This window comes from Entamoeba invadens, assembly GCF_000330505.1.
Source record: "Entamoeba invadens IP1 unplaced genomic scaffold scaff_1105074725991, whole genome shotgun sequence".
NCBI lineage: Eukaryota > Evosea > Mastigamoebida > Endamoebidae > Entamoeba > Entamoeba invadens.
The window spans coordinates 338,182-351,167 of record NW_004440432.1 but is presented as its reverse complement, the minus strand read 5'-3'; the positions used below and the strand labels follow the sequence as shown (position 1 = coordinate 351,167).

The following is a 12,986-nucleotide window of genomic DNA, read 5'->3' as shown; positions in this document are numbered from 1 at the left end:
TGGTTATTAAATTTTATTTTTGTTTATAAAACACATAAAACACATGTTAATTTCGATGTTTTTTAAAATCAAACCATTACATTTTATAATATTCAAGACTCAAAAAATAATACACTTGTAATTAAATTATTTAATTGAACAACTACATATTGTGATTAATTAATAGTTAAAACACCGAACTGAGCATTCAAACTATTTTTTGTCATGTAATTCCTCATTTTTACAATTACTTTCATTTTTATTATACCATATATATTAGTTCAAAATGTCAGGCAATTAATATCAATAAAAACAATCGTTTTTTTAATTTCGGGTTTATGTTTTTGGAAAAATAATCAATTGTTGTAACACGTGTTATGTTTGAGTAAGTCACAGTTTGTCATTTTTATCAATAATAGAACTTCTTTTTTAATTGTTTTATTTTGTATGAGACTGTTTTATTCGAATAAAAGAGGGATTTTTATTAAAAACATCGAAGATATCGGAAACAATTTTTAATAATCATCCAAACAACACTAAAAACAGTTCAATAAAAATAGAAATTGATTTAGAAACACCGATAAAATAATAATAAAAGTCGAATGTTTTGTAGTGTGAAGTTTGTGAAGTGTTATACATTTTATACAATTGTCGTTTTTATAAACAATAAATAAATGATATTTAATATTAACTTAACAAAAGCGAAAAACACAGAACATGTGATAAAAAAAGAAGTGATGATTTGGTCCGTTGTAACCCTACATGTTATGCTGTCGTGTCTCACACTATAAAAAGAGCTCTTTTGTACTCAAATATCATCGAATGCTTTCTATTCTCTGTCTAACACTGATCTGCTCTGTGTATTCCGAATTTACTGGATCATACTGCTATACATTAACAGATGATAAAAACAAATGTCAAGAGTGCTTTGACAATTACATTCTGAACGCCGACAAGACTACTTGCACTTATAAGAGAGACTTGGGCTGTGAAAGTTTTAGTGGCGACAAATGTCTCAATTGTGCTGATGGGTACATGAAAGATGTAGCCAACACCAAATGTGTTGAAGGAGACGAGTATTGTATGGTCGATAATTATAGTAATGAAATGACTTGTAATTATTGCAAAGGTATCACAAACATCAACGACAAGTCATGCAAAAACTGCACTGAACAGAACAAGGGTTGTTTAGACGCCAATCCCGATTGTGGTACCTGCACCACATGTGGAAGTGGCTATTATTTGGAGTCAAACAAATGTATCAGAATTCCAAATTGTATTAATAAAGATACAACCGACAACAAGAAGTGTGGGACATGCATCAATGGGTATTATGTTGACGACAACAAAAATTGTGTTCTTGGAACTATTCCACATTGTGTTGTTTACACAGATAAGGATAGCTGCAAGAAATGTGAAAACCCATATACTTTAGTTGGTGATAACTGTGAGTATCGCCCATATTGTTCATATGTTGACCAAACTAAGTGCACAGATTGTTTGATGGGGTATGGTCTCAAGTCTGGAAATTGCACTAAATGTGAAAAGACCAATTGTGTTGGTTGTGAAGCAGATGCTACCGTTTGTGAAATGTGTGCTGCTGGATACACAATAGTGAATGGTGAATGTAAGAAGTGTGAAGTTGAGGGGTGCTCTCGATGTGTTGAAGGAAAAGTTTCTGAATGTGAATTTTGTGATGTAAACAATGGTTATAAATTGTCAGCTTCAACAAAAAAATGTTACAAATGCCTTGATCATTGTACTCAATGCAATGAGGATGATGCTGCTACCAAGTGCACTGCTTGTGTTTTGGAGTATGGACTCAACAACAACAAGTGTGAGAAATGTGGGACTGGATGTGCTTCATGTAATGAAAACAACTTGAATGAGTGTACTTATTGCATTACTGGTTACAATCTTGATTCAACCAATCACAAGTGCTACAAGTGCGGTGAGAACTGCATTAGTTGTGATTCTTCAGATACAGCAACATGTAAAACGTGTGCATACGGGTATGCTTTGAATGGAAAAGTCTGCAAGAAGTGTGACACTGGTTGTACCATGTGTGAATCAAATGATTATCAGAAATGCACATACTGTGAATCGGGATATGTTCTTGATAGTGCCAATCAAAAATGCGGCAAATGTCACTCGTCATGTGCCTCCTGCTCTGAAGGTAATTCAGATACCAAATGCACCGCCTGTCCAATTGGGTATTACCTCACTGTTGAGGGAAAATGTTTGGCTTGTGATGGCAAGTGTGATTCATTCAATAACGATGCTGATAACACACAAGCTTACTGCAATAAATGCAGTTCTATATGCAAATATACAAACAAAGGTGGTGATGATACGAAGTGCTACGTAAATGATCATTGTATAAACTATGACAATGTAAGACCAGGCAAATGCATTGATTGTGAGAGTGGTTATTATGTAGATGGTCAATACACTTGCCAAAAATGTGATGCTAAATGTGAAGGTGGATGTGTGAAGAGTGCGACTGAATGCATTACCTATGAACCTATTGCATACTGCTTAATCTATAACAAAGACCACACTTGCAAGACGTGTAATTATGGATACAAAAAGGACGGAAATAATTGCATTGATGATGATAGTTGCCAAACCAGAAACGATGACGCGAAATGCATTGTTTGCGAAGAGTCAATTGGAGACAATTTATATTTGGCTGATCAAGTTGGACACTGCAAAGATTATGTCGAACCAACCGAAGGAAGTGCTGCTCTTGCTATTGTCATGGCTATCTTTGCTTTGGTGCTTGCTCTTTAAAGATTAAATAAGAGTTTGATGAATTTTGTTGCTTAACAACAATTTTTGTTTGATAAATATTTATAGAATATAATTATTTTTAAAAGTATTCATACATTTTTTTAATTTAATATGTTTACAGCAAAAAAAATAAAACGTGTATACATATAATTTACATTTTTATAACAAAACAAAGAATTATATTCATTGTATTTTATTAGTCATTAATAGTCACCATGTTGTCCAACAAAGTGTGTTCGGCTGCAGTGTTCAGTAATGAATACACTGCTTGTTGTTTGTCATATTCAGATACCAACAACCAAATTGCATTTGTTATGCCAAATGATATCGAAAAGTTCGAAAAGGCACGAGAGGGGGAGATCTATGAAATCATGAGGTCTTTATCTCAAAACTTCCCAGAAAAACGGTCTGTCACGTTCCCAAAATTTTCAGTTGAAAGTAGTGTTAATATGGTCCAACAATTGAGGAAACTTGGTCTGAATTTACCATTTTCTTGTGATGCAAATTTCTCGAAAATGGCGAAGGGAAAATTTTATGTGTCTGATGCAATTCATAAAGCCGTTGTTAAGGTCGACGAAAATGGAACAGAGGCAACAGCAGCAACGGCTATTGCTGCTACTTTTTGTTGTTGTGGTCCCTTTGATGAACCAAGACCTGTTGTGATAGATAAACCTTTTTATTTTTCGATATTGGGCAGATATAAGTTGCCTCTTTTCTTTGGGAAAATTACAAACCCAAAATATTGAAGTTTATTCAATTATTATTGTTGTTTTATTACTTAGTTGATGATATATTTTATAATTTGAATGAAATTTATAATGGGCTGTACTGAAGTCTACAAAGTAATTAGGAATTAAATTATAATTCATTAGTATAAAAACATTAAACAAATAAGCGTTTCTGTAAAACATTTAATTATTTGTATAATTCAATGATTGCATCATTTTTTCAAGACAATCTTCAATTTGAAACGATGAAATTCTGTTGTTTTCGTCATAACGCCAACACATTTCAATGAGAGTGTATTGTTCTTCAGTAATCTGTTCAATTATTTTAAGATGGTTTCCTTTAATTACAAATTCTGCTATTTTCCATGGAAATTTAAATTTCGTATGTTGATAAGCTTCACACCATCCAAACACTTCGTACAATGTTATTCCAAATGAATAGATGTCGGCACTTTTTGTGTACTTTTGTTGTTTTAAAATTTCAGGCGCCATGTACTTTGATGTACCAATACCTTTGGTGAATGTCATGTTAGTCATCAACATATTAACATTTCTACTACTTCCAAAATCAGTCAATTTTGCATTCACATTGCTGTTTAAATCAAGTGAAACAACCAAAAAATTGTCTGGTTTGATATCTCTGTGTAAAATTCCGTTGTTATGTAAATATATTATTCCTTTTGAAGTATCTTTCATCGTTTTAACACGAAGTATTACATCAATTTCATTTGAATTTTTGTGATTCATCAAGTCCTGTAAGCTTCCAAATTGAGCAAACTCGGTTACCGTACACACTTTATTTGGTATGAAAACGGCGCCATAGAAGTGGACGATATACTCACTGCGGAATTTGTCTAACATAGAAACTTCGTTAATAAATTCATCTATGGCATTATCATCCATGATATTTTTTCATCTTCTTGGTTGCGACGATATGTTTTCTGTAAGTGCCTTTATAAACAATTCCAAAAGATCCTTCGCCAAGTTTATTTTCTTCAACCAACTCGTCATAATCAATTCGTGTGGATTGTTGTGTTGTTCCGTGTAAAGAAATTGTGTTGTATTTTTCATCTCCATTTTTAAAATTCTTTGAGACAATTTGAAGCACATTTTCAATTTGACATGTGCAATGAGGGTTTAAATAAAATGAAAATTCACATGCATATCCTCTCTTTAACGAAACGATTTCCGGGGCAATTTTTATTGTAATTTTATCAGAATTCACAGAAATAGTTAACTGATTTTTGATTACATTTTTGTTTGTGTTCCAACACTAAACATTTTACGACTTTCTTGTTCGACTGGAATTTCTGTTGATTTAGAGTTAAAAAAATTACTTTGGAAGACACACAGATCCCATTTTGAAGTGCTTCAAATATGACATTAGATCTTTTCATTTCAAAAAGTGTTGTGGTTTTTTCGATGGTTTTTGTGTGTATTCTATTTAGTATTTTCTTTGTGACAATAATAATCATATTAATGGAAATTAAAATCAATATGAACACGTATAAAAAACAGCAATTAAAAAGACCCACCACACTATTTGTGATTCACATGAAATGTTATCACCACTTGGAACATTCCAAAATGAACACTTGGAGCATTTTGAATTTGTTATTTTATAACAATTTGATACTTGGGAAAGACCGAAACATGTGTTATTTAATAATAAAACTTGAGATGGTTCACATAATGTACATTGCTTTTCATTCAACATACACGTCTTTCAGTTGTTATCACACTTTTCACATTCATTCGAGTTTATAATAAAATACTTACTTTGACATTTGGAACACTTATTTTGTGTTACTTCAACACTACACCCATTAATTTAACTACAATCCGTTTTTTAGAATGGGTTGTGAATTATCACTTATACCACTTATTAATTTATCTTTTAACAACATTTTTTATTCTGAAATTAAAATTGCAAAACCAGCAACGCTAAATATTGCATTTCTTTTATCAACACATTTTTCGTAATATTTGATTTTGAATCATCATAAAAATTTGATGAAACAGTTTTATTTACTGTAAAATCACCTTTACAAGTTATAATAGCATTTCCATGTTTTTCATTCACACTATTGTTACTCAACTTAATATTACAAACACATCCAATTTTGAATTTTCTTTCATTGATAACTCCGCGTTTGCATACACGTTTAGTCTTTATTGAGCAATCATATTAGAGTATCCACCAAGTAATATTCGAGAAAAAAATGTAAACACTTATATTTTTATCAGAAAATATTGTTGCATTTTCTTCTAAAAATAATTTTGAATTTTCTATAAAATTTATTCGGGATTTGTCTTTGGCTGCCACATTGGAGTTTCCTTGTGCAATAATTGTCACATTACCATAAATATGGGAAAAAAGCAAATGTTTGAAAATAAGAATTGCCTTCAAAAATATTTGTCGAACTTCCATAAATTGAAACGTCGAGAAATAGAGAAGTTTTTGTACTATCTTTCATATAAAAAAGTTGAATTTCCTCTAATGTAAATATTTCCTGTGATGTAAAGAGTTGAATTTTTGATCAGTTTAAAAGTCAGAAGTAATGTATTGGTGTAATTGCCAACGCAAATGTGTTCAGATGAAACACAATCAGAGTCAATTGTCAAATCATTAATTATATATTACTTTTAAATGAACATTGTACGCTTTTGATTAGAGTTATACAAACCACAAAAGTTAAAAACAATTTCTTGCATTTTTAGTTTTATTGAAATTATATTACAGTCAAACCTTTCAATTCTGACACCTTTTGATTCTGACATTTTTAATTATTTATTATTAATAAAAAAATACTATTGTCAAAATTCAAAGGTCCAGTAATAAGTCGCAAAGATAAAACAAGGCAAAAACTAAATTATGGTAAAACCCATTTAAACGTATTCAGAAGCAGTTTTAAACACTTTTGATATAAAATTAAGAATTGTTATTTTCTCTTTTTCTGGCATTTCTGAATCCATAACTCTTTTCAATAACGAATCGGCATCTGTATACAATTCATCTTCAAATGTAGTTACATTTCCCAATGGTGTTGTCTCTTTCGAAAATTCCAATATTTCAAGTTCATTGTTTGTTATAAAAGGTGGTATCTTTTCATCCATTCTATCTACAAATTCTTCATCTGAACTTTTCTCGATTACAACACCACTTTTACTTAGCTTTTCAATCGAACGTTGTATTTCAATGTCGTTTTCGTTGTTTTCATCAATGTAACTTTCTCGAGGTTCTCCCAACAGTGTGGTTTTATACCAACATTTGGTTACTGTTTTGTTTTCTACACTCAACCAAGCTCTGTCAATAAAAGGCAAACACTCTACAAAAGGAAGCTTCTTAGCTTTTTTGATTTCTTTCTTTGAATCAGAAGTGACATTTTTAACATTGTGTTCAACGACATTGACCAAGTTGCGCAGAAATAGCTTCCGGTAATTTTTCTTGAAAGTGTATATGATACCCGTGTCGAGAGGCTGATAAACCGAAGTTACGTTAGGCGGAAGAAAGATCACGAATATATAGTTAAGTTTCATAACTTTGATTTCAGTGTCGACTTTTATTAACAAATTGTGTGTTGAACAGTTGTCAATGATGAACATAGTTTCGTGTGGATTTGGAGAGTTGGTTATTTCGGCATCCCAATCCAGTATGTATCTTTGAAAAATTACAGTGCTCATCCAAGCATTTTGTTGATCCAAATAAATGATGTGGTTTTTCTGTTCTATTTGCTTTGTCATTCCTCTTGGTTTTACTGACTTGCCAATTACCACTGGGTTTCTTCGGTTTTTACCAGTAACATCTGTAACAAGAAATACAGTAAACCGTATTTTATCACACTCGATTCCAATTTCCTTTTCTTCTTTGATGTTCAACGATGATGGTTCGAGAAAATGTATGTTAAGACCAGTTTCATCTACATTGAAGATTGATTCTTGGCCATAAGTATCAAGGAAGTGTTTTACAATAACTCGAATTGTTTCGTTGTAATCACTACATATTGATAAGTCAACAACAGGAGTTTCTCCGTACTGCTTGTGCATACTGAGAGAGTGTCGTTTTTTGAAAGAATCTAACAACCCGTTTGATAAAGTAAGATTGATCAAATAACTGTCTTGACTCATATTAAGCTTTGTTCTGTTGGCCAAGTATATAATAACATCGTCATGTATCGGTGTGTTATTTTCCAATAGCATGTTTATGGCAAGCATCAGATTTTGTTCAAAAAGTGGGTATTTAACTCTACTTAGCAATCTTTTGTCAACAAGTGGTTTGTCAATTGAAAGCCCGGTGATCCAACTCCGAGAAGGTTTTTTGGATAAGCTGGATGTACTGTATGCCCATTCTGCAACACGTTCATCAGTCAAAACTAGTTTCTTTTTAATAATATCAGCTTTTTCATCTACAGTTAAAGAAGTGAGTTTTCTTTTAACTGGTTTGTGATCTTTAATTCTTTTCATGTGTTTGTTTATCAAGTTTAAAGTTTTTAAAAATCTTTTTTGCGTTTTTTCTTGTTGTTCTGTTATCTTGAAATGTCAAAATCAAAAGGTTTTCAATTTCTAAAAATGTCAAAATTGAGAGGTTTGACTGTATTACATTTTGTAATTAGATTTAACTTTTTTTAAAATAAATTCGAGTCGAATAAAATAATCATAATAATTATAAATAAAAATATCGAAATATAATATAAAATGCTTATTTGCAAAAAAATAAATAAATCAACTTTACATTTATAATAATTTTAGGCTGAAATAATCTTGAAGGTCACATTAACAATTAAATGTATTATTTATTATTTATACACGTTTTTAGATAAAATTATTCATTTGGTTTTGTTTTAAACAAAAAAAATAATTTTTATTTAAATATAAAATCCTCAATCTATAAATACTTCAAAAAGTTCGAAACAAATTATAATTATCGTTATGTCGAAGTTAGAAATGTTTTATATGATGAATGTATTTCTTCATTTGGAGACATTTAATGACGTCCGTACATTTATACAAGTCTCAAAGAAATGTTTATCTATGACAGACTCAATTCATGTGAACCCGTGGTTTTCTAATGCCAAAGACATTTACAAATATGACCAACACTTCCACCCAACTACTTTGAATGTAAACTTTATCAGATATAATAATCCAATAACATCACAATTTGCACGAAATTATGTTATTACAAATACAACCTCAGAAGTTGTTTTAAACAGACTTGGTTATTCCTTCAAAGTGCTTTCTGGGATATTGATAGAAACACTTTTACCCAAACTTGATTATGCACGAGTCTTTGAAAATCTTCAAGAACTCGCAATAAACATTAATATATTACCTGAGTTGTATACTAAGTTCTGTGACGCAACAAGTAATTTTCTCGTTACACCAAAATTCCCTCGAAAACTTTTTATTCGAACGAATTCGATTATAACTAAAAATAACTCAAATAACATTTTAGACATTGTTACTAATATTAAGAAGAGGTTCGATACTAATATTTACTTTTTGTACAATAAGAAATGGATAGATGATAAAGACGACTTAAGAGATATGGGAAAGATATACACTGCTGGTAATACGTTGATTAAACCACACAATATCGACTATATAATTCCAATGAATTCAAATAAGATATCAACATTTTTCGATCAAACAACGGAAGACGATATACATAAAATGAATGACTACATTACTCAAGTCATGCCTTCAAAAATCAAAATATACTGTTCGGAATTTATTACCGTCTTTGATATATCAAGTCTCAATTTAGAAAATATTGACTGTGTGAAATTTAATGCTAAATATTCACAACACATCGACTATGTGTGTTCTAATGAACAAATATTGCCCGAAAGAATTGAATGTAAAGACTGTTCTTTATCTTCAAAACGTCCTTTTTACAATGTCAAAGAAGTTGAGTTAAGTCAACACTGGAATGTGGTTGTCGATTATAATAACGATGAAAACGATAACACAATTAATTTTTCAAAGAACGTCAAAGAGTTCCTCTTCCCAAATGTTGAACGTGTTGTCATCAAAAAAGGAATTTTAAATGAATTTGATTTTTCTCAATTAAAATCATTAAAAAGTTTTGAAGCAAATGGATGTAAACAGTGTGAATTCATTCTTCCTCATATCAATGGCGAGAACTGCGGGTTTATAAATAACACAAAAATGAAAATTGTAATGTATATAGAGAGTCCACAGCGCTACAAAGTAGAGAGTTGTCGCAGTCTAAAAATCTTATTTTTGCAACGAAAAAGTTTAAATGAAGATCACAAGAAAAACAAGAATGTGAGATGTTCGCTTGACATTTTGAATTGCAAGAAAGTCGTTTTACTCAACACAAAGTACAATAATATCAGAATAACAAACTCAAGCGTTGCGTTTTTACCGAACACTGTTATTAATAAATTAGAGGCAGTTCATTCACAAAGTATTAACAAAAGTGTGATCCATGTGAAAAAGTTGAGTATCAATAATAATAGATAATAGTAACACATTCGTTTTCGATGAAAAAACAATTGAAAGTTTGACACTTGGAATTTTTAAAAATTCAAAGATATCTATCAAACTTCCTTTATGCAAAAAACTGATCATTTTTATGTGTGATAATTGCGATTTAAATTTTGAAAATAGTCCATTTGTGTCAATTCAACTGTGTCGGTCGAAGAACGTTAAAGTGTGTGGAGAGTTCAAAGCACTTAGTGCTGCACAAATTATTATCTCACCAAATTGTAAGCTTCTTTCTACCAATGAAAAAACCAAGAACCGTTTAAATGCGATGAAAGTTTACTCAGACGTTGTGTTCACGTCAAACAAATTGAAGCCGTTAATTGGCATCCCACTTGAGCCCAAATTTAACGTGTTACAAAGTGAAAAATTTGTTGATGTGACGAACTTTAGTCAGTTTATGGATGTACTTAATTGTGAGCGAATCACTTTATTGAGGTGCACAAATGTCGACGATAACCCATTTGCTGTAACTACAAACAACTTATTAATAATAAATTGTCGATTGGGTATTATAGTACTTAAGAAAGAGAATATGGAGTGTTTGAATATTGCCAATTCGTTTGTCGAGTTCATCTCAGATCCCAAGCAATTTGGAATCAAAGTCAAAAGAGGGAGAATATGTAATTCAAATGTACGATACAACAAACTGATTTTTAATTCAATGGAACTTGTTAAAATGAACAATGGAAGTAATGGAGATTTAATGAGTAACACAATTAGTGTTACGGAATGTACAAATATTGAACTTAAAAGTCTTCAAACTTTTAATGCCGAAATAACAGTTAAAAGGTGTAGAAATCTGACAATTTATTTGTGTGGTGAAACAAAAGTCGAACAAATTGAGTGTTACAACATCAAAATAATTCGACTCCGTTTTTGTGAAGTGTCACTGCATAATGAAAAACTCAGTCTTTGGGAAGAGATGCAAATGGAATATAATTTAAAACAGTAACACTTGCCAATTATAAGTTAGATATTCTGTATAAATTGTTTGGGGTTGTATTATATTATATTGTATTTTATTTTTAAATGAATTATTGATGGGACTTTTTAAATATTAACAACCATGAATATTTATAAAATAAAATATAAAAAATAATAATTCTTATTATTATTTTTTTATTTGCATATTTCATATTTCTGTTCTGTTTCATTTGATTTAGTGTTGACATAGCAACTCACCGCTTTCTCGAACATTTCAGTTAAGTTGGTGTTTTTTAATGCTAAAATTTCGTAAAAAAGACAACCTTCTTTTTCAGCAAGTTTTTGTCCTTCAATATAACTCACTTCTCTTTTGTTTTCCAGATCGTTCTTATTACCACAGATGACAGCTGGAACGGTTCGAAGTGTGTCAACTTCAAGTGTTTTGTGAACCAGATTTAATATTGTACACATCTCATTAAATGATGTTTTTGAATCAATAGAATATACCAAAACTATGATGTTTGAATGTTTAATCATCAACTCAGTAAAATCATAACATATTAATGTGCCTCTAGAATCATAAATATCCAACTCATACTTTTTGTCTTTTATAGTTACTGTCTTATAATAATAATCTTCACAAATACATTGGTAATAATTTTCAACGAATATGTCCATTGTGTATCGAGTACATATTGAAGTGCAACCAACACATGGAACACCCAAAAGTTTGATAAGTATTTTATTTTCCATATTTTGATAATAAATAGAGCACTAATATTTAAGTTTTTGGTTATTTTATTTTGAATTGTATTATTTTAATAGTTTTAATTTTTCTGTAATTGTTTTAACATTTAAAAACAAAAATCATTTAAATCAAACATTATTTACGACAAATTTAAATAGTGTTCATAAAATAAAATAGAATATTTATACTAAAAATGTATTTAAAATAAATAAAAAATACTCAATTTGTTATTAGTATATTATTTCAAATAATAAAGTTTTTATATGAAAACGGAAATAACCTTCATTAACTACATTTAAAAAAATAAAATATTTATTTTTTTTATTTGTAATTATATTCAAATTATAATCACAGGCAATAGGAAACTGGGAAGAAATTTGGATTAATTCCAGAAATCAAGAAATACCATATATTCACCTCAGGTCAGTGGATACTGAGTAAGACGGAGCATTAAAAAGAAGTCTCACAAAGACACACTCAAACAGTCTGTTTATGCACTGTTTACCCACTTTCCAAATCCTCCTTAACCCCCTCCCATTCGCAAACGAGGTGGAACCGTTTCTGCACCCACACAGTATAGATAGTGAAAGTGGGTGGGACGCACAAACAGTGTTTGAAAAATGGACTTTTTATATAAAACAATTGCGGCAAATATTTTTTTTGGTAAATGTAGGTGGTGGTTAGTTTAGGTTCAAAATTGTTATATAAAAAATGATAGTAGTTTATTATATGTTCTAGTACTCTAATTGTGTTAAATTATTACAATTGGTGTTGTTGATTTATAAAACCCTCTTTCATATATTTCGGGATTGCTAAAGAGCCATAATTAAGTCAATTATTAATTATAATAATAATTTAAATAAATCGAACCATACTAAAAAATTAATTTTTAATAATATTATGAAAAATACAAAAAAGTGTTTTTATTATAACAATAAAAATTTTAAAAACAACAAAATCACAGTTGTATTTTCCAATGAAAGATGTCTCTTCGATGGGATTATTCATAAGTAGTGTTGTTTTAGGATCGATCCTCGTTATAATTTTAATCACTGTAATGACAATGGGACTAATTTACAGTGTTATTTTTTCGAAAATAAGTGATGGTGGGTTGGCTGAAAAATGTATTTTATATGTCTTATCATTATTAGTCCCGCCATTCATTTACATGTTCACAAAGTACATTGGAAAAGTTAAAAAGTATTCGCAAATATCTCTAATTATTGCAGGAGCCTGTTTTTCTGTTGTTTCCTTTGCATTGTTTGGGTGGTCTGCATCAGTCCCGACGAGGGTTCCATTCA

At 30.3% G+C, this 12,986-nt stretch overlaps 4 protein-coding genes across 4 annotated transcripts; 2 read left to right on the top strand and 2 right to left on the bottom strand.

The window, feature by feature from the left end:
• Window positions 1-801: 801 nt before the first annotated feature.
• EIN_362220 (hypothetical protein) lies at window positions 802-2,772 on the top strand (the record flags this gene model as incomplete). The annotated part of the gene is made up of 1 exon (XM_004257662.1): window positions 802-2,772. The coding sequence occupies one exon, from the start codon at window positions 802-804 to the stop codon at window positions 2,770-2,772; it is 1,971 nt and encodes a 656-aa protein (XP_004257710.1).
• A 215-nt stretch (window positions 2,773-2,987) lies between these two features.
• Window positions 2,988-3,518, top strand: EIN_362210 (serine protease inhibitor 2.1, putative; the record flags this gene model as incomplete). The annotated part of the gene is made up of 1 exon (XM_004257661.1): window positions 2,988-3,518. The coding sequence occupies one exon, from the start codon at window positions 2,988-2,990 to the stop codon at window positions 3,516-3,518; it is 531 nt and encodes a 176-aa protein (XP_004257709.1).
• A 165-nt stretch (window positions 3,519-3,683) lies between these two features.
• EIN_362200 (serine/threonine protein kinase HT1, putative) lies at window positions 3,684-4,403 on the bottom strand (the record flags this gene model as incomplete). The annotated part of the gene is made up of 1 exon (XM_004257660.1): window positions 3,684-4,403. One exon carries the CDS (start codon window positions 4,401-4,403, stop codon window positions 3,684-3,686), a length of 720 nt encoding a protein of 239 aa, XP_004257708.1.
• A 6,729-nt stretch (window positions 4,404-11,132) lies between these two features.
• Window positions 11,133-11,690, bottom strand: EIN_362190 (hypothetical protein; the record flags this gene model as incomplete). Its single annotated transcript, XM_004257659.1, has 1 exon — window positions 11,133-11,690. One exon carries the CDS (start codon window positions 11,688-11,690, stop codon window positions 11,133-11,135), a length of 558 nt encoding a protein of 185 aa, XP_004257707.1.
• Window positions 11,691-12,986: the final 1,296 nt, after the last annotated feature.